Source organism: Knufia obscura (assembly GCF_036327395.1).
Source record: "Knufia obscura strain CCFEE 5817 isolate CBS 148926 chromosome Unknown scaffold_10, whole genome shotgun sequence".
In the NCBI taxonomy this organism is placed as follows: domain Eukaryota; kingdom Fungi; phylum Ascomycota; class Eurotiomycetes; order Chaetothyriales; family Trichomeriaceae; genus Knufia; species Knufia obscura.
Genome location: NW_027042696.1, coordinates 597,375 through 613,555, shown reverse-complemented (window position 1 = coordinate 613,555; position 16,181 = coordinate 597,375). Strand labels below are relative to the sequence as shown.

Genomic DNA, 16,181 nt, shown 5'->3' with positions numbered 1-16,181 from the left:
AGTCCGTGGCAGAACACGCGCCAGGGCATTTCGCCATTGACTACCTGCCATCGGCAATGCGACAGACAAAGAGAAACAGTTTTAAGGCATAGCCTGCGCCGGTTTGCCTCGGACTCGACAGACCGGGGTGTCGGGAGTTGCTTTGTTCTTCAGTTCCAAATTTAGGACAAAGGACGCGACTGTGTGGTCGAAGGTGCAAGTCGAAAGGGTGAGTCCAACCTGTCTGTTCTCCTCGCAAACATACCACAACAGTATTGAATGCTTGCCCGTCAATTTGCGATTCGTGGTCTGGTTGCTATTTGTCGACCTCCAATCGCTTGTCAGTGTCGGCCAAACAGTTCACGGCGAGATAAAGGTGATGCGAGTTGACGTTGCTGCTGCGCTGCCACGACGGCATGACCTGCGGCTTGTGGCGATTTCAACATGTGGGTTGAGGCTATCGATTGTAGGTATATAGGTACATAGCGGTGTTGGTCAGTAGGCATGGCCGGAGACGACGAAGGTGGGCGGAGTGGACCCTGTTGAAGGTTGCTAAGGAACCGGGGCAGTGACTCGCCCGCTGCCTCCTGCTGGCTGCAGGTCTTGGCACGAGTCGCGACGCTCCTAACCCGCGACCTTTCCACGGGACTCTCCTGGCTGCACATTACCTCCACACCAACCCGAACAACTACATTCGCATCCCTCCATTACATCAATTTGAGCAAGTGTGCTGCGCTGCGGGATTCCCGTCTACCAAAATGAAACCGAAACAATTTAAGAAGCCTGCTGCGCATGCTGCGATCAGCACCAACACTGACACACCTGATCAACCTTTCCGATTCGAAGCTCTGCCAACTGAACTTCAACTCATGGTGTTAACCCATTACTTCAGCCCATGGTCTCTGACTGTCACCTCGCGTACCATCAAAGGCAAATCCGTCCGCGCCGTCGACAACAATCCCCTTAACGTCCTCTTGGTGTCGAGACGATTCGCCATAGAAGGGCGGAAGGCTTACCTAAAGAACTTTGAGGGAAAGATCATCTTTGAACGACGAGCCCACACCTTCTTCGCAAATCTTATACGAACGCATAATCTTCAATGGTTGACCAGTCGAGTCAAGACCTTGAACTTGAGGGTTGAGTCTGGTACGGTCCCAAAGGCACATTACTACGCCTTTCCTGAGCTGCAGTCAATCGAATTCGTGTTCCCCCCAACGAAGCCTGGCATTGGGCAACGCACTAAAGCTGAGGCGTTGGCGGGACAGATGGATTACGATGTCCAGTTGGTCGCATGGCCATTTTCAGATCGGCTGAAGAGTCCACATGTCCCACTCTCCCTACACAAGATGCCCAACGTTCGAATGCTCGGTATCTTCGAATGCCTCACTGTTGCACCAGACGACAACGTCAAGATTGTGGTCGACCTGCGAGACAAGTACAAGATTCTCAGTCGTACATGAGCGGCGACTGAGCTACAACCAAGAGCTAACTGGCGAGACACAACACACAACCAGCACATCCCACGCACCACTACCGAATAACTCCAAACGACAACCTGATACATCTCACATTCAGGATTCCTCAACACCTGCGCAACAGCTAACCCCTCCGCTTCCGATGTTCTCCAAGCAAGTGTTCAGCATTACCGCACCTCTGAAGTCCAGGTCAAGCAGCCACGAAAGGTGCTGTGAACATGTCAGCGATCTGCTGGAGACGCCTGCGGCTCAACGAAGCTTGAGATGAACCAATACAAGCTCTTCTGCTCTTCGGCAGAAACACAAAGAAAAGCTGCGAGATAAGACCCCCACAGCGATGTCTTCACTCCCTCAACAGCCCCTCAATTATCGACACCAACACGCGAGATGCGGCCTATCAGCCCGCAATTTCCAATAGACCTCAGACATATTTCTACCAGTAGAAGTACCGAACGCTGGGACACGAAACGCAGCACCGCTTTACAGCCAGGGAGTGCCTACCTCTTACACCTTGTATCTTTATATTTGCACGCAGCTTTCGCCTCGATGTTCTACATAGCGATTTGGAACCTGTCACACTCCTTCATCCATTCAGCAAGCGTGCATTCGGTGATAGCGCTAGGCCTCATGGGCTTGCTTGCAGGCAGCAACGGTCGCAAAGCGATTGATTATCAATCGACATTTGCTCGTTACCATCTGCGGTTCAATGTTTTCTAGCGACTAGCGTTACATAGAGCAAATTTCTAACTCAAGAATACATTCATTTACACAAGCTCTGCTTTCTATCCTTCTACAGTTGCTCGCTAACTCCCAGCTCCTGCGCGACCTTTCCCATCGCTGAAGACACAACCATGTCCAACCTGGTAACACCAAATGGCTGGCCAGTAGACAACCCCCTAGGCCACCTAGACCCTCCAACCCTGTATTGCATGGAGAACCCACCACCTGACGACATCCTCAAGGTCATCGCAGAGCAATGTGTCGATGCGTTTTCAACCAACGCCACGTATCGCAGAAGAGATTGCGAACACGGGGAGCACGATTGCAACATGGAGCTGAGTGGTCTAACTAATTTTTCAAACATCGTTCTAGTATGCAGAACCTTCCATGAAGGTGTCAAGGCTGGCCTCCGACAACACTTCGACGGCTCCCTGAAGATATATGCGCGAGGCTGCTGCAAAGAATGTGACCTTATGGGCCGATTCTTGAGCACACACAGATGGATCGGCGAGCGCGTGAAGGCCATCGAAGTTGTCTGTAACGAGAGAGACATCACCGACTACTTTAAGCCTGACCTGAGAAGCGTCCTGGGTGTGGTAGGGCTTGGTCAATGCGCTGCAGATATCATGCTGCAATTGCAGGTCATTGAGTGTACAGATCACGACGTTGACAGCGGCAGAGACAGGTTTGATGAACAAGCTATGAAGCGAGCAAAAGATGTGCGCTGGGTGGTACAGTCTTTCATCGAGCAAGGGCGTCTATCAAAGAATATCAGAGTCAGGTACATGTATCGATCCTGCTGGCTGAACAGCGTGCCTTGGATCTTCCTGACCAGCGACTTTGACGTGAGGACAGATCCGCCGACTCGTCTGTCGAAGCAGGAGGAGTATGATGATGATGATGATGGGGAATGGTAGCAACAGCGCACGAGCGTTCTGGTTCAATGCGAATCACGAAGAACAAAGATCGAGCACGGGAAGGTTGGGATGATCTTTATTTTGTACCGAGCATAGATAGCAGCTCTTGATATGTGTAGTAGCTTCCACATGCCAGGCTCCCACTTCTCTTTGAGGCGCCTAAAGCAAGAGCCACGCAATCGCTTTGCAATCTTGTCTTTCAAAAGCAACCACGATGGCTGCAACAAGCTTTCTCTGTCTACCGACGGTCTAGTGCCAGCTTCATTTCACGCGGATCGAAATTCGTTTCATGACCAGCAGGGAACGTACTTGCCTCTGAATCTGTCGATAGTACTGTGCGGACAGCCGCGGTGATGGTGTATAAGATCTTCGCAGCGGATTGGTGATACCAGAAGTTCGCAATCGTTGTCGCTTATCGTATACTTAACCAATGGCACGCGACACCCTACCAGATAGTGTAACTGTGAACCGAAGTCAGCATCAGCCATCGTCAAGCGCCAGGGTATAATTACCCTCCATCAACAATGATGTCTGCGCCAGTCATGTAGCTTGATGCATCTGATGCCATGAAGACTACAGTGCCTCTGAATTCCTCCGGTGTAGCGATACGGTGTAACGGTATCATTTTTACCCATTCTTTGCTCAACTCCTCCATCTCATCGCCTTCGTTCGCAGCGGTCTGAATGTACCCGGGACTCAAAGCGTTGACACGGATACCATGCTCCCCCCACTCACTTGCTAGAGAACGCATCATATGGCCGGCGGCAGCCTTGGACTAGAGCACAGGTTATGATTTGGCCAAGCACTTATAGGCATGAGTAGACATACCACATTGTATGCACTCTGTTTCTGCGGTCTGTTCACAATAGAACCAGACATAGAGCTGACCAAGATGATGCTTCCTTTGATCTTGTTGTCGATCATATGTTTACCCGCAGCTTGAGCAAACATGAAAGTGCCATTGACATTGACATCCAACATTTGTTTCCAATCATCCAGGTCGTAAGTCTCGGCAGGACTTCCACCTGTGATACCAGCATTGGTGACCATCACATCTACCTTGCCAAAGTCTTTCACGATTTGGTCGAAGGTGTTAGTAGCCCCGTCTTTGGAGGAGACGTCACATTCATAGCCACGAATTTCCGGCGCTGTTAAACCTGCACGCTTAGCTTCCGCCTTCAATTCATCGACAGCCTTGTTGGCAGAGCTGAGTTTTAGGTCGACGACGGCGCCACGGGCACCGGAGAGCACAAAGGCTGCGAGGATCTGGGAGCCGAGACCTTGTGAGGCACTAACACTGATTCAGGACTCGGTAAAGGTGTCAATATGTCGACATACCCGGTGACTATGAGCACACGAGTCAGTGAAACAAATCGTCTCGTTCAGTGTATAACCTTACCAACACATGTCTTGCCCTCCAAGGAGAAGCAAGGTAGGGTTCTTGGGACACTGTGAGTATAGCGCTTGAAAATGTTTCTGGATATGACCGATTGGCCACGCAGAAGAAGAGAATAGGCGACGTACGGAGGCATTTTGATACTGTGTGATGGAGTCAGGATCTAGAGGTCAGTGGTACACCAAAGGTCGTTTAGAGGAATTGGGAGACGAGATCAGGAAAGGGACACGCGTGGGTCGTGCAGACTTTGGCGGAAAGTGTATTGGGAAGCGGAACAATGTTCCTTGGTTGTGCACGTCAGCGAGTCTCGCAAATGAGTTCCGCGCCAGTCATTCAGCTATGTCATACCGGTTGCGATGTGCATGTTTCGAGTTGTGTTAGTCGCAAAACATGGACATGATGGTCTTATCGATCATTTTCGGATAGTGAAGCCTTATCTCTCGGTCCATGTGATGCATAGTTCCGGAATACTGTTCCGTTAGCAGTTTTATGTTGCTCGGGCGTGCCCTCGATAGGGACGGACTGTAGTATGTTGTTGCACAGGGGTAGTGACTCTGCTTGTTTCAGGAAGGATGTACCGACCAAAGGAATCAGGTAAGATTGCGGTATCACGTGACGTACACCAGAAGGAAGTATGTTCCGCACCATGAGACTTCAACTTCTTGGCTGGTTAGCGTTTGTAACTTCCCCTTCACCACCGACGCGACGCGTCCTCGTCTCCTTGATACAGGCGAGCGTCCATCTGTCGTCGATATGAGCGCATGCTGCAATGAGCACATGTATATTCACAAGGTGTCCCGAGGCCAAAGAAGATGGCAGTCACGGTCTCGTGCTTCGGTCAAGTGCAGCCCTTGAGCCCAGCCCGCATCACGTTACCTTCCGAAATCCTGTCATTGATAGCACAGCACTGCGTCGACAGCTACAGTATAGCCGTTTGGCTCAAAGGACCACAATACTACCACATAGTAGGGTTCCCTCGCGTCAGCCATGTGGCCTGTGTCTCCAGAGATTTCCATCTCGGCATCCGGATTGGTCTACGTGACCAGTTCACCGGCTGGCTGCATCTCGATTCCGACGCAGCACAGTACCTCCGCAACCTGCTCGAAAGGCACGACTTTTCGTGGTTCTGTAACCAAGTACGACGTGTATCAACACATGGTGGGGATCTACGCTGGCCGGACAGATGGCGATCATTTGGAATTGGTCCCCTCCTCGACTCTAGCATCAGTCAAGTGAAGCTGTTCAGCAAGCTAAAATCAATTGAGGTGGTGGTTACTGGTGGTGGAAGGGGCCTCAATCATGACACTATTATGTGGGGAGATGCGGACGATAGGCTCATGGCGCAGGCAAATGCGTCATGGCAGATGTTCGGACTCAAAGAAGGTACTGCTTTTTCCACATCCAGAACAACGACATGTCGTTGCACGGTTCGTATCTTCTGCTGCCCTCATGTTGAAGTCTTGGTCGACGTGTCACAAGAGCCTCTAGAGATTCTCGAAAGGAGGGAGCACGAAGTTCCCGTCCTCCTGCCAGCTATTAGAGACTATATTGCTCTGGAGGGAGGGATCGAAGGGCCTTCTTTCTGGATCTTCTAGGTCGAGCGCCATTCATCGAGTTCCAATTTGTCTAACGCATGACCTGAACGGACTTGTATGTGTCTGTAGATGTGGTGCTGTTCGTGTTTGTCGAGTCCCATCTCGAGAAGCTTTGTGGATAGTGGACAGAAGGAGTTCGAAATGAAGAAAGTAGATAGTATAAACTATGGTTTCTGCCTCTCCCGAAAGATGAAATGCACATATGTCATACAGATGCCAAAAATACCCATTACCCCCGCGGTCAGTGCCTGCCTCAAATATTTTGTCCGTCTTTCATACCCCGTGTAACTCCTGTCTGTCGAGCAACCTCAAAACCCAGAGACCCGATATTCATTAAGGCCGAAACCTCAACCTAAAAGCCCCAGCGCCTCCACCACCACCATCCTGTATCCTAACCTGTCGCCCGCAACTCGTTGTGCCCATGATCCAGCCGGTCCCGTCACCATAGCTGCCTTCTACTTCTATATGATTCCCACCTAACACTCTCGGCGCAGAGAGGCTATGTGCCGAATGCGCATTTGCCTTTCCTTTGTCGGCTGTGGTGCTACTTGCTGCTGCGCCTGGCGGAGCAGCTGAGACAGCTGCTAGACTGTTTAGTGCCGTGTTGCCCGCGTTCGAAGCGACGGATGCTATCGACTCGGCCGTCGTCTGCGGCAGTGGCAGGATGCCGAGCCTTTGAGATAAAGGAAGTATCCTGGGTGCTGTGCTGCTCCCTTGTTGACGTACCACGTACGTGAATTTTGCTATCGTCTCTGCTTCGTTCACCTGTTGGGCATTGAAGTGTGTTCGGATTGAGGTTGCGAGGCTGCCGGGTGATAGGGACCCGACCACTGTGTCCTCTGGTGCTTGCTGGTTCAGACTGAGGGGCACTGCATCTGGGTCCTCTTCCGGTTGGGGTTGATGGTCTACGGTAGATATCGTAGGTGAGTGCCGTGAGGTCCTTGATACGTTGTCTGCTGTATTAGAATTCGCATCTTGTTGCGAGGGATGTGATGTAGGAGAGGGTGGGCCCTCTATTGATATCATGGGTGTATCGGTTGTATCGTCTTTTGCATCTTTGTCTTTTCCATTATTTTTCTTGTCCTTCTCTTTTATCCTCGTGGTCTTCTGAGTCTTTGATACGCCGTTCGCTTGGCTGCGCCCATTCGAAATTTGGTCCGCCTGTTTTCGGCGGTACACCTTGAGGTCATGGGCTTTCCTTCGGGCCAGAACCTGAGAGGGGGCTCGCAAGGCCAGATCACACGAGCTGTACAGAAGCTCGGCATGGGACTGAGTGTAGGATGAGGGAATCTGTAGACGATATGCTGATCGGTAACTGTGAAGGGCCTGTGTGGGTAGATGAGACCAGTCGACCTGGAGGTGTCAGCAAAAGCAACAAGCACACATCGTACCATTGAAGGAGTGGGCTGTCCCATTGAAGGATTGCTCAGTGACTTACATGAGGAGGTTCGAGCACAGCGTTAGTTGAGCCAGTCGATGCTCCTGTGCCGGCAGCCGTGCTACTACCTACTACAGCGCCGGCTTTGCCCACATTCAATGTGCCGTTCGAAGTATTTGTATTTGCCTTCTTTCCTTTCGAAGCTGTTGTACCCGATACAACACGGTCTTTTATGTTAGTAGTCGGGGTTTCTGAGCGAGTATCCTCCAAGACTCGAGGTCTGGCCGGCGGCATGTCGACGCTATTGCAAGATTTGTGTTGTATTACGATTATTTGAGCGTCATATCTCACGTCTAAAGGTGTACGTTTTTCTCGATATTGCTTGTTGCCATGCAAAGAGCCCTTGAATTCCCTCGTCGACACCTGGACCGAACCAGAAATTTGGTCGCCTCGGTCGCGTCTCTCCCTGAATCTCCTCAGTCGCGTATGACGTCGTTATCATGCGCACTATTTACTAATCCCAGGCTAGCTCGCATTCAGCTTACAGTGTAGCCCCTTCAGGCCGTTCGGCATTAACAAGACTGAGTCAAAATCGCTCTCGACTCCAGATGTCATGATCGAGGGGAGTGCCCGGAAGAAACATCGCTCTTGCTTCGCCGCGAACTCTGCCGTCGCTCGCGAGTCTGTATATCGACAGTAGATCCTCGCCCTCAGCCAACGGCAGATTCTAAGTCGTCGCCTGTGCCTCCTGTGCACAAGGTTCTGTACATGATGTAAGCTCCACCCGTCTTTCCATGTCAACGCCGCGCCTTGTGGCATTTCCGAGCTTGATTGGCATATAGGCTTGAAGGCGGCAGAAAAGCTCTACTTCTCGTTCTTTATAGAACAACGTGTGAAACCATGTCTACCATGAACTTCTCATTGCCCCTCAATTTGGATCGACTCCAGAACGACCGTCTGAGGCTCATGCCTATCGAGGACTGTACGGATGAGAATCTAGAAGAGTACATAAGCGAAACATGCGTCAAGCATCCAGAGCTTTGGCGCTACTTCCCGGCTGGACCTTACGAGTCCGTTGACGCCTACAAGGCCTACTACTACAAGAATATCCAGCCCAATCCAGCTGTTACCATTTTCGCTATCTACTTGAAGTCCGGAAAGATCTCGAGGCGGACGCCCGTCTCAGTCGATGTCGAAACATTCGAAGTCACTGACGAGACCTTCGCCGGCACCACAGGGCTGCTTAATGCCGCTCCTGAACATAGCATGGTGGAAATCGGGTATATCATGCTGCTTCCGAAGTTTCAACGGACTTTCGTCAATACACATGCTTGTTGCCTATTACTGAAACATTTGCTCGATCCGATCGATCGGGGGGACCTCAATATGCGAAGAGTGCAGTGGCAGGCGAACAGCATGAACCAACCAAGTAATGCCGCCGCTCAGAGGCTTGGCATGACACTAGAAGGGATTATGAGGTGGCAGAGGGTCGTGGCAGATCACAAGCAATGTGTTAGCGAGGCCAGCAGTGAAAGGGCGGATGGCAAGCCAACGGTCGATCGTGCTGGCAGGAAGTTCGGTCCCGGTCGCCACAGTGCTATGCTTTCCATGTGTTGGGACGACTGGTTGGAAGGCAAGAGAGACCACGTGATGCGTCTGTTGCAGCGCGAATGAGAGAGTGTTGGCTTGGTCTGTGTCGAGATTATGCTCAGTGGCCGCTAAGATGTACAAGGCATGTACATTCCGCATAGCAGCGAGCATATGATGGCGCTTGGTGACCCGATAGATCAGAACGACTATACATATCTACTTCCCTCCCGTGCTGCCCGACAACTACACTCGCTGAATGACTCGTCTCCGTCGACAATGATCGTCGACGGAGGACAATGCCATGACGAAGACACAAAGCCCGACATAAAGGGTATTGTTGTCCATGCCTCTGCGGTTCGAGCAACAAAGAGCCAGTCGAAGCCGCACGAAGTTGAACCGTCAAGCTTGATTTGTCCCATCCTTCACCACACAGCCCTAGAGCATCCACCCACATCTTGATCAAACAAGTTCCACATTCCACATTACCTACGAAAACCATTCAGAAAAGGACTACCACGACGATCAAAAGAGTACTCATGGATTTCCCAACCATGAACTTGCTGAATCTACCCAATGAAGTCCTCACTAGAATTGCGAGATACTCCATGAGCGACGACAACAATGTCTCTTGCAATACTCCCCATTGCTGGCAGCTAGCCGACGAAGATCATGAGCCTGTCCAGTTGGTGACAGATATACTCAAAGTCAACAAATTCCTCCGGAAGATTGCCTCGAACGCTCTGGTCTTTCAGGTGCCTTGGGTTCGTCTATTCATCGAGACACGTAACGAACGCCTCCTTCGGTTATTCGCAATATGCTTCCCAGGTGTCGCACAAGGCGAGTCTTACCACGTTCCACGGAGTATGAGAAAACATATCATACCTGCTGTCAGCATGAGAGTCTCTCTGGATCTCGATGAGACCAGGGGTGGCGGATACGAGAAACCGATGTTGACTTGGTCGACACTGGCTGTGCTCGATGTTCGCAATCTGGAGCACGGTTTGAACATGTTGCGTGAGGGGGTAATCAGTGAGTGTGAGATCGAGTTTGATCGTGGCCCCTCGCATTCGATCGCAAACCGTCAGTTCCTGGAACACCTTAGCTACACTTCATTCGAGGCTGACCGCATGATAGTCCGAGGCATCTCAGACAAAGAGCTTTCTCGATCTACGAATATAGCAAAAGAACGATCACTCAAGCGGCCAGAAGGAAAGAGGCTTCTCCGGGAGCTTCGGGCCCTACGTAAGTACGGCTCCTCCCTTCTTGCTGAGAACGCCAACGCCGAAGTGCTATCTGTTGTGCGCGATGTTTACCATCTCCGCGAAGACTATGCTCCCTGTGCACGAATACTGCAGAACCACCTTCTCATCCAGAGAATGCTTGCAAAGAGAAATCTAGTCGTACTCCGCACAAAGGACGACAACTGCGACAACAAGCGTAAACTGCTGGATTGGGACGACGCATATACGATCTGTCCGGACTATAAGTACCTTATGACGCCAGCACTGTTTGCCAAGGAACATTACATGCAGCTGATGGTGAAGGCAGAGTACCAAATCGCCCTTGCATTCTTCGAAAGCAAACACACCGAGACATCAGGCTGGCAAGGATGTGCGCCGCTGCAGCAGGAGCAGCAGTCGCTTATCCCTGAAGACATCGAGAAAGGTCAGCGACTCAGCTACCGCGAAAGAAAGCTTGGCCTTACCGAGAAAAACGATTTCAAACGAACACAAGTCGACCATCTATACAGAGCAGAAGAACTCCTCTTCTTCGCCGGTACGCTGATGGCTACGGAGCAGAATGTTCGCCTGCTCGCTTTCGTGCAGCAACGCCTTCGGAGAGCAGAGCACAAGAGGATTATGCAAGTATACAGCATGAAACTCCAGCCAGACGAGTCTCAAGATATGGTTGAGCTCCGCGGCGACGAAAGGATGATCCGAGCCTCGTACAACATGCTCGAGGAGAAGACTGTGGATGCACTCGAAGAGATCACGCCGGACTTCGAAGTGAGAAAGAAATACTGCGATGTCAAGACCATCGTGCATTGCTTCATGGATCGGGGGGATATCTTGAAGCTTACTGGCGTCACCTGGGATGTGGACTTGAGCACAAACCAGAGACTGACGACTGTCCGAGAAGAGCTCATGGCGAAGTACGAGATCGAAGAGACTCAGTTGTACACTGGTGAGTGGTCTACTGAGTCTGATAGCACTGGCTCCGAAGACACTGACTCTGATACAGAGTAGGCAATGAATGTCCGAGTCTCATCCAGTCCGATTGGGCCCATCGCGCTCGGATATAACGCAAAAATGTACAACGCGCGGTCCCATGCCATACGAACAATACCACTGACAACGCTTTGCGAAGCTCTCGTTCATAGTCGTCGTCCAAGCCTTCAGAGGTCATGCGACATCCACTACAGATTGTTTAGTTCGGAGCGGTACGCATCCTCCAGCAACAACGAGAGGTAGACCCAGCAGAGGAAGGTCGGCCGCTTGCGGTGGTTTTGAGTTGCATAGTTGAATTTACACCACGCAGATAGGATAAGCACTCACCGTGCGGACCTGAAAATATCCTTCGTAATATCCTAGTCAGACTGAGCTCATGCACCACTCAATTCATAGCTTTTCGTCGTACAATCATAATTCTGTTACCTTTCACCAACATCGCAATTTCCTTGTTCGTTTTCCGCTCAACCGTGAACAATACCGATGCGCCACATACCAGTCGTTGATAACCTTATGGCGGAAGGCACGATACGCTCATCGCAATTGCTTACGTAACAGCAAGATGAATATGCATATGCGCTTGTTTTCAACCTCAATTTATCCTCGATAGCTGTGGTGAGTGCTAGAAATCCGGTATGGGTCGACTATGCTCACACGCCAAGGCTTCTCCTCCAAAGTGTCTTTCCCAGCTTACCTTGAACGCAGGTCTGCGCTCTTCGGCAATACTCTCAATCACTCGGTCCAGATCCGAGCGTTTGAGCTGCGCAAGCCTACTCCTGAGGCTCTCCAGTGTGTAGTTTTGTCCACTAGTATCATCAAGGTGTTGCCAGTAGGCTAGGTCATGCAACATGTTGCGGCGCCATGGCGCTGCTGAGCTCAGATACACGACCGCGCGGAGTGCCTCTTCAACATCATAGTTGAGATCACCTTTTTTGGTGATGTGTTTGTCCTTGTTCTCAAGGTAGCTCATAGTAAGCGTGGTGCCTCGCAGTGCTGCAGTCGCGATCGTATACCGCCCCCCTTTGGCTGTCCAGCGGAACAGGTGCATGTGGATCTCGAAATGGAAGGCCTTCTTTAGCAGTATCAAGCGCTTGATTTGCGGGCCGTAACCCGGACGAGCATAATTCTCGAATTTGCGAGGGTTGATATCCCAGCAAATGCTCAGCTGCTTCAAATTCGGAAGTTGCAAGAATGTGATAGCATCCCCGCGCGGTCCTTGATGTGGCGTGAGTATTGATGGATACACCATGGTGAACAACGCCAGTTGATGTGCTTTACCGAGAGCGAGACGATGGATCTTGAGCGCCCAAGGTGGCTGTAGCGAGCCGTAGAGCTCGGACCTCCTCATAGCGGTCCGAGAAGGGATGACGAAGAAACATTCCTTGTAAATTGTGTTTCTGGTCTCCACGTATATCTGTTTGCACGAGCATGAAAGGGAATGCAGAGCGAAGCAGCGTTCGTGGGTTTCGGGAGGGTGATCGGGTCTGAAATCCTTCCTATGGCACTCACTGCTGGTGACGTTGGTCAGGGCGGAACGCCCTTCAGCATCAATCAGAAATTGACTCTTGTTGAACACATGCATGTAAATCTGAGCGCGGAGCTCAGCTGGAAGTTGCAGCGATCTTGAGTCTGTAGGCATGGTTGGAGATCGTCGAGCATGCGAGGAACCAGTCTAGATCCGGTGTCACGAAGAAATGAGCCCTCGTCCAGCTTCCAGAGCCGGGCATCGATACGAAACGGAGACAAGCAACGCCAATCCTGAGTGTCGTATTTAGGTAGTGCAGTACTCAAGCGGAGAAAAGTATCAGCCAGAGTCAGAAGCAGCTTCTTGACTTCGGTAGTAGTTGACGCTGCTTGCCAACAGCGACACATAATGTGACTCTAGGCAAAGCACAACCTTCGTAGTGATGCGTATTGTATCACAAAGGCGGATGCGTGACCGTGGACTTGCGTTCAGTCGACAAGCAGCCTGTGAATGAATGGTTCAAAGCAAGTCGGAATAGCTCCGAACCTTCATTGGTGTTTGTGGTCGCAAATGCTATATTCGTCCGCCGAGAAGAGTGCCATATAGACAAGAGTGTGAAATCAGAAGACTTCACCGGAAGTCGCGACTGACTGAGGTCTAGCTCTAAGCGGATTAGCGTATCTGTTGCAGCAAGGATGACGTCGATCCTGCTGCCACGCCGTCATGCTTGAACAACGTTGAAATCTTGCTGAGCCAACATCTTCTGTGAAGCTTTTTACCTGAAAACACCGTTCTGCCTCTCACGAGTAATTCCACAACGCAATACTTCCAAACAGATCAACAGCCGGAATACCAAACGGTGCAAAGATGAACAAACTCAAGAGCATGTTTAAGAAGGACAAGGATACCCATTCCGAGCCCACTTCGTCCTCTGCTGGCGCATCTTCCACTGGCACATCATCAGCTGGCATGTCGTCAGGTGGTGCAGCTGGTCCAACAGCAACTTCCTTCCCTTCGAACAATGCGCCATCCACTGGGGCCGACAAGGCCGATAATGCCGAGGGCGTTGTGATGCATACCACCCTGGGTGACATCACGATCGCGCTGTTCTCGAAGCAGACTCCAAGAGTATGATCCAATGCGTTTCTCGTATCTGCACTACTAACATAACGCAGACTTGCAAGAACTTCGCAACCCTAGCAGCGACAGGCAAATACGACAATGTCATCTTCCACCGCATCATCCCTGGATTCATGATTCAAGGTGGCGACCCGGAAGGTACTGGACGAGGCGGCAGATCGATCTACGGCGAGAAGTTCGAGGATGAATTTGTGTCTGAACTTACGCATACCGGCAAAGGCATCCTGAGTATGGCGAATTCGGGACCAAACACCAATGGGTCACAGTTCTTCATTACCTTGGGACCTACTCCGCATTTGAACGGCAAGCACACTGTCTTTGGACAGGTCGCTGATGGTATGGCTGTTGTTGACAAGCTTGGTGCCGTCCAGACTGGTGCTCAAGATCGACCTGTACAAGAGGTCAAGATTCTGAGATGCGATGTTTTCTAAGGACATCAGGAACGAACCGCACTGCTTTTGTTAAGTACCATGAACATCCAGGGGCATGACATATTCAGCAAATCAATTTGTTTATCAGCGATTCCAAGTCATTGGCCAAACCAATATCCTGGGAACGGTCCGTATTCCAGGCCGATATCTATGCTTTACTTCATGTTTTTGCTCGTTCTCCTGTTCTCGCTTGGGAAGCACAGGCAATACAAACAAGCATGCGCAGTCATGGCATTACGCCAGCTTTGCACACGCTTGCTCCAAGAGCAAGATTTTGAAGATGCTTGCTGAGTGTTCACAGCCTAACAAGACACAGCACAACGAGACTTTGACAGTACGACCGGGATCAGCGAGTGTATTGCATCGATTGTTCTAAGCAGACATGCCTTCTTCCGCTAGCTTGCTGCTGCTATTTGCTTCTTGTTGGTAATTGCTATTTGTTCACCTGATGATGTTAGGAACAAAGGTACCTCTAACATGTCTAACCACAGATAGGATCGCTATCCAATTCTTGACGGCAATTTCTCTGCTTTCCTCTTCACCTTGACCTTGTGTCCGCTCCGCACCATGCCTTTCAGGGACATATTCAGCGAGCTTGAGGATTTTGTGCTAGACAGGGGCACTCACGCAGTATGGCAGGGGCCCAACTTCAATGTCATGGTTTCGAAAAGGGTCGTGAAGAAAGTGCTGAGCAATTTGTCATCCAATAGCGAGAGCAGGGAACTGTTCAAGGCGCACTATGCCAAATTCTTTGATCCAAGCGCCCACCACGCTGAAAGTCTTGATAAGGATCTGCACGAGAGAGTCCTACTTGAGCTACTCGATGCTAGGGATATCAATGCAGAGTCAGCCTTCCACCTGCTGATTGATGAGGTTGGCGTCGATATTGGCATTCATGTCTACGGGCTATTCAGAGGCTACCGGGATCTCGAGCTGAGATTAGCCGAAAAGCCAGCTGAGGAGGGCACCGCTACTCAAACACCACTTATCGACGCAGTGAGACTCATACACCAAATTGGAGATCCGCCGGTCTGTACTCAGGCACCGGCCGAGCCTGTAGAGCGGCGATTTCGATGCATGTTACGAGATTGTGCAAAGCCGATAACCAGTGTCAGTATCCATCAGCTCAGGAATCACCTTAACAAGCATCACCAGTACTCATGGGACGCGATCAACAGCATCTCGAAAGACAACAACAATGAGGGCCTGTGGAAGCGGTTTGGACCATTTTCAAAGCAAGAGCTCGAAGATAGTGGCTATGAGATGCGAAATTTCAAATCCCGGCAATCAGGCTTTCCGACGAAAGCACAAGATCCACAACAAGAAGAGACTGGGGAAGATGAGACGAGTCATCCAACCGAAGCAGACCAAGCAGAATCTTTGCAGACTGCGGCAAAGGAGCAAAATACAACTGAGAAGCAGGCTACAGACCGTAAGAAGCCCAAGGCAAGCACTAAAGACCACGCTGAGGACGAAGCACGACATATCGAGGTCGACGGATCCGAGGGTGAGCCCAGGGGGACTCCACTCCAAAATGAACCAGGATCTACTGGAGATCTAGATGAGGGAGGCGTAACCCAAGACCGAGCGAAGGCTCAGTCTAAGTCTCGCTCCAAGAGCCGAACGAATGCAAAGCGGAAGAAGGACCAATCACGCGCTGCGTATAAACAGCATGATCAGGAAGACAGGACGACGTCTTCAAGACGATCCGTCAGCTAGACAGGCGGTCATCAAACACACCATCAAGCTATCCATTCGACTGTCACACTTTACCCATTCTACTATTACCGTCCGCCAGGCCTTCCTTCCCAGTCACTGTCTCTACTTGTCCACGACTGCCATGATCCCCTTCTCGGCATTCCGCCGC

General features: G+C 50.9%; 9 protein-coding genes across 9 annotated transcripts; 6 read left to right on the top strand and 3 right to left on the bottom strand.

The window, feature by feature from the left end:
- Positions 1 to 737: 737 nt before the first annotated feature.
- On the top strand, positions 738 to 1,439 carry PMZ80_008043 (uncharacterized protein; the record flags this gene model as incomplete). Its single annotated transcript, XM_064876447.1, has 1 exon — positions 738 to 1,439. The coding sequence occupies one exon, from the start codon at positions 738 to 740 to the stop codon at positions 1,437 to 1,439; it is 702 nt and encodes a 233-aa protein (XP_064727754.1).
- Positions 1,440 to 2,305: 866 nt separating this feature from the next.
- Positions 2,306 to 3,091, top strand: PMZ80_008042 (uncharacterized protein; the record flags this gene model as incomplete). Its single annotated transcript, XM_064876446.1, has 1 exon — positions 2,306 to 3,091. One exon carries the CDS (start codon positions 2,306 to 2,308, stop codon positions 3,089 to 3,091), a length of 786 nt encoding a protein of 261 aa, XP_064727753.1.
- Positions 3,092 to 3,599: 508 nt separating this feature from the next.
- PMZ80_008041 (uncharacterized protein) lies at positions 3,600 to 4,623 on the bottom strand (the record flags this gene model as incomplete). Its single annotated transcript, XM_064876445.1, has 4 exons — positions 3,600 to 3,866; positions 3,920 to 4,382; positions 4,430 to 4,436; positions 4,491 to 4,623. The coding sequence occupies 4 exons, from the start codon at positions 4,621 to 4,623 to the stop codon at positions 3,600 to 3,602; spliced, it is 870 nt and encodes a 289-aa protein (XP_064727752.1).
- A 1,792-nt stretch (positions 4,624 to 6,415) lies between these two features.
- PMZ80_008040 (uncharacterized protein) lies at positions 6,416 to 7,754 on the bottom strand (the record flags this gene model as incomplete). Its single annotated transcript, XM_064876444.1, has 2 exons — positions 6,416 to 7,435; positions 7,521 to 7,754. 2 exons carry the CDS (start codon positions 7,752 to 7,754, stop codon positions 6,416 to 6,418), a joined length of 1,254 nt encoding a protein of 417 aa, XP_064727751.1.
- A 606-nt stretch (positions 7,755 to 8,360) lies between these two features.
- On the top strand, positions 8,361 to 9,134 carry PMZ80_008039 (uncharacterized protein; the record flags this gene model as incomplete). The annotated part of the gene is made up of 1 exon (XM_064876443.1): positions 8,361 to 9,134. The coding sequence occupies one exon, from the start codon at positions 8,361 to 8,363 to the stop codon at positions 9,132 to 9,134; it is 774 nt and encodes a 257-aa protein (XP_064727750.1).
- A 467-nt stretch (positions 9,135 to 9,601) lies between these two features.
- Positions 9,602 to 11,296, top strand: PMZ80_008038 (uncharacterized protein; the record flags this gene model as incomplete). The annotated part of the gene is made up of 1 exon (XM_064876442.1): positions 9,602 to 11,296. One exon carries the CDS (start codon positions 9,602 to 9,604, stop codon positions 11,294 to 11,296), a length of 1,695 nt encoding a protein of 564 aa, XP_064727749.1.
- A 604-nt stretch (positions 11,297 to 11,900) lies between these two features.
- Positions 11,901 to 12,917, bottom strand: PMZ80_008037 (uncharacterized protein; the record flags this gene model as incomplete). Its single annotated transcript, XM_064876441.1, has 1 exon — positions 11,901 to 12,917. One exon carries the CDS (start codon positions 12,915 to 12,917, stop codon positions 11,901 to 11,903), a length of 1,017 nt encoding a protein of 338 aa, XP_064727748.1.
- A 693-nt stretch (positions 12,918 to 13,610) lies between these two features.
- On the top strand, positions 13,611 to 14,314 carry CYP1 (heme binding; the record flags this gene model as incomplete). The annotated part of the gene is made up of 2 exons (XM_064876440.1): positions 13,611 to 13,871; positions 13,919 to 14,314. 2 exons carry the CDS (start codon positions 13,611 to 13,613, stop codon positions 14,312 to 14,314), a joined length of 657 nt encoding a protein of 218 aa, XP_064727747.1.
- A 567-nt stretch (positions 14,315 to 14,881) lies between these two features.
- Positions 14,882 to 16,033, top strand: PMZ80_008035 (uncharacterized protein; the record flags this gene model as incomplete). The annotated part of the gene is made up of 1 exon (XM_064876439.1): positions 14,882 to 16,033. The coding sequence occupies one exon, from the start codon at positions 14,882 to 14,884 to the stop codon at positions 16,031 to 16,033; it is 1,152 nt and encodes a 383-aa protein (XP_064727746.1).
- Between the last annotated feature and the right edge of the window lie 148 nt (positions 16,034 to 16,181).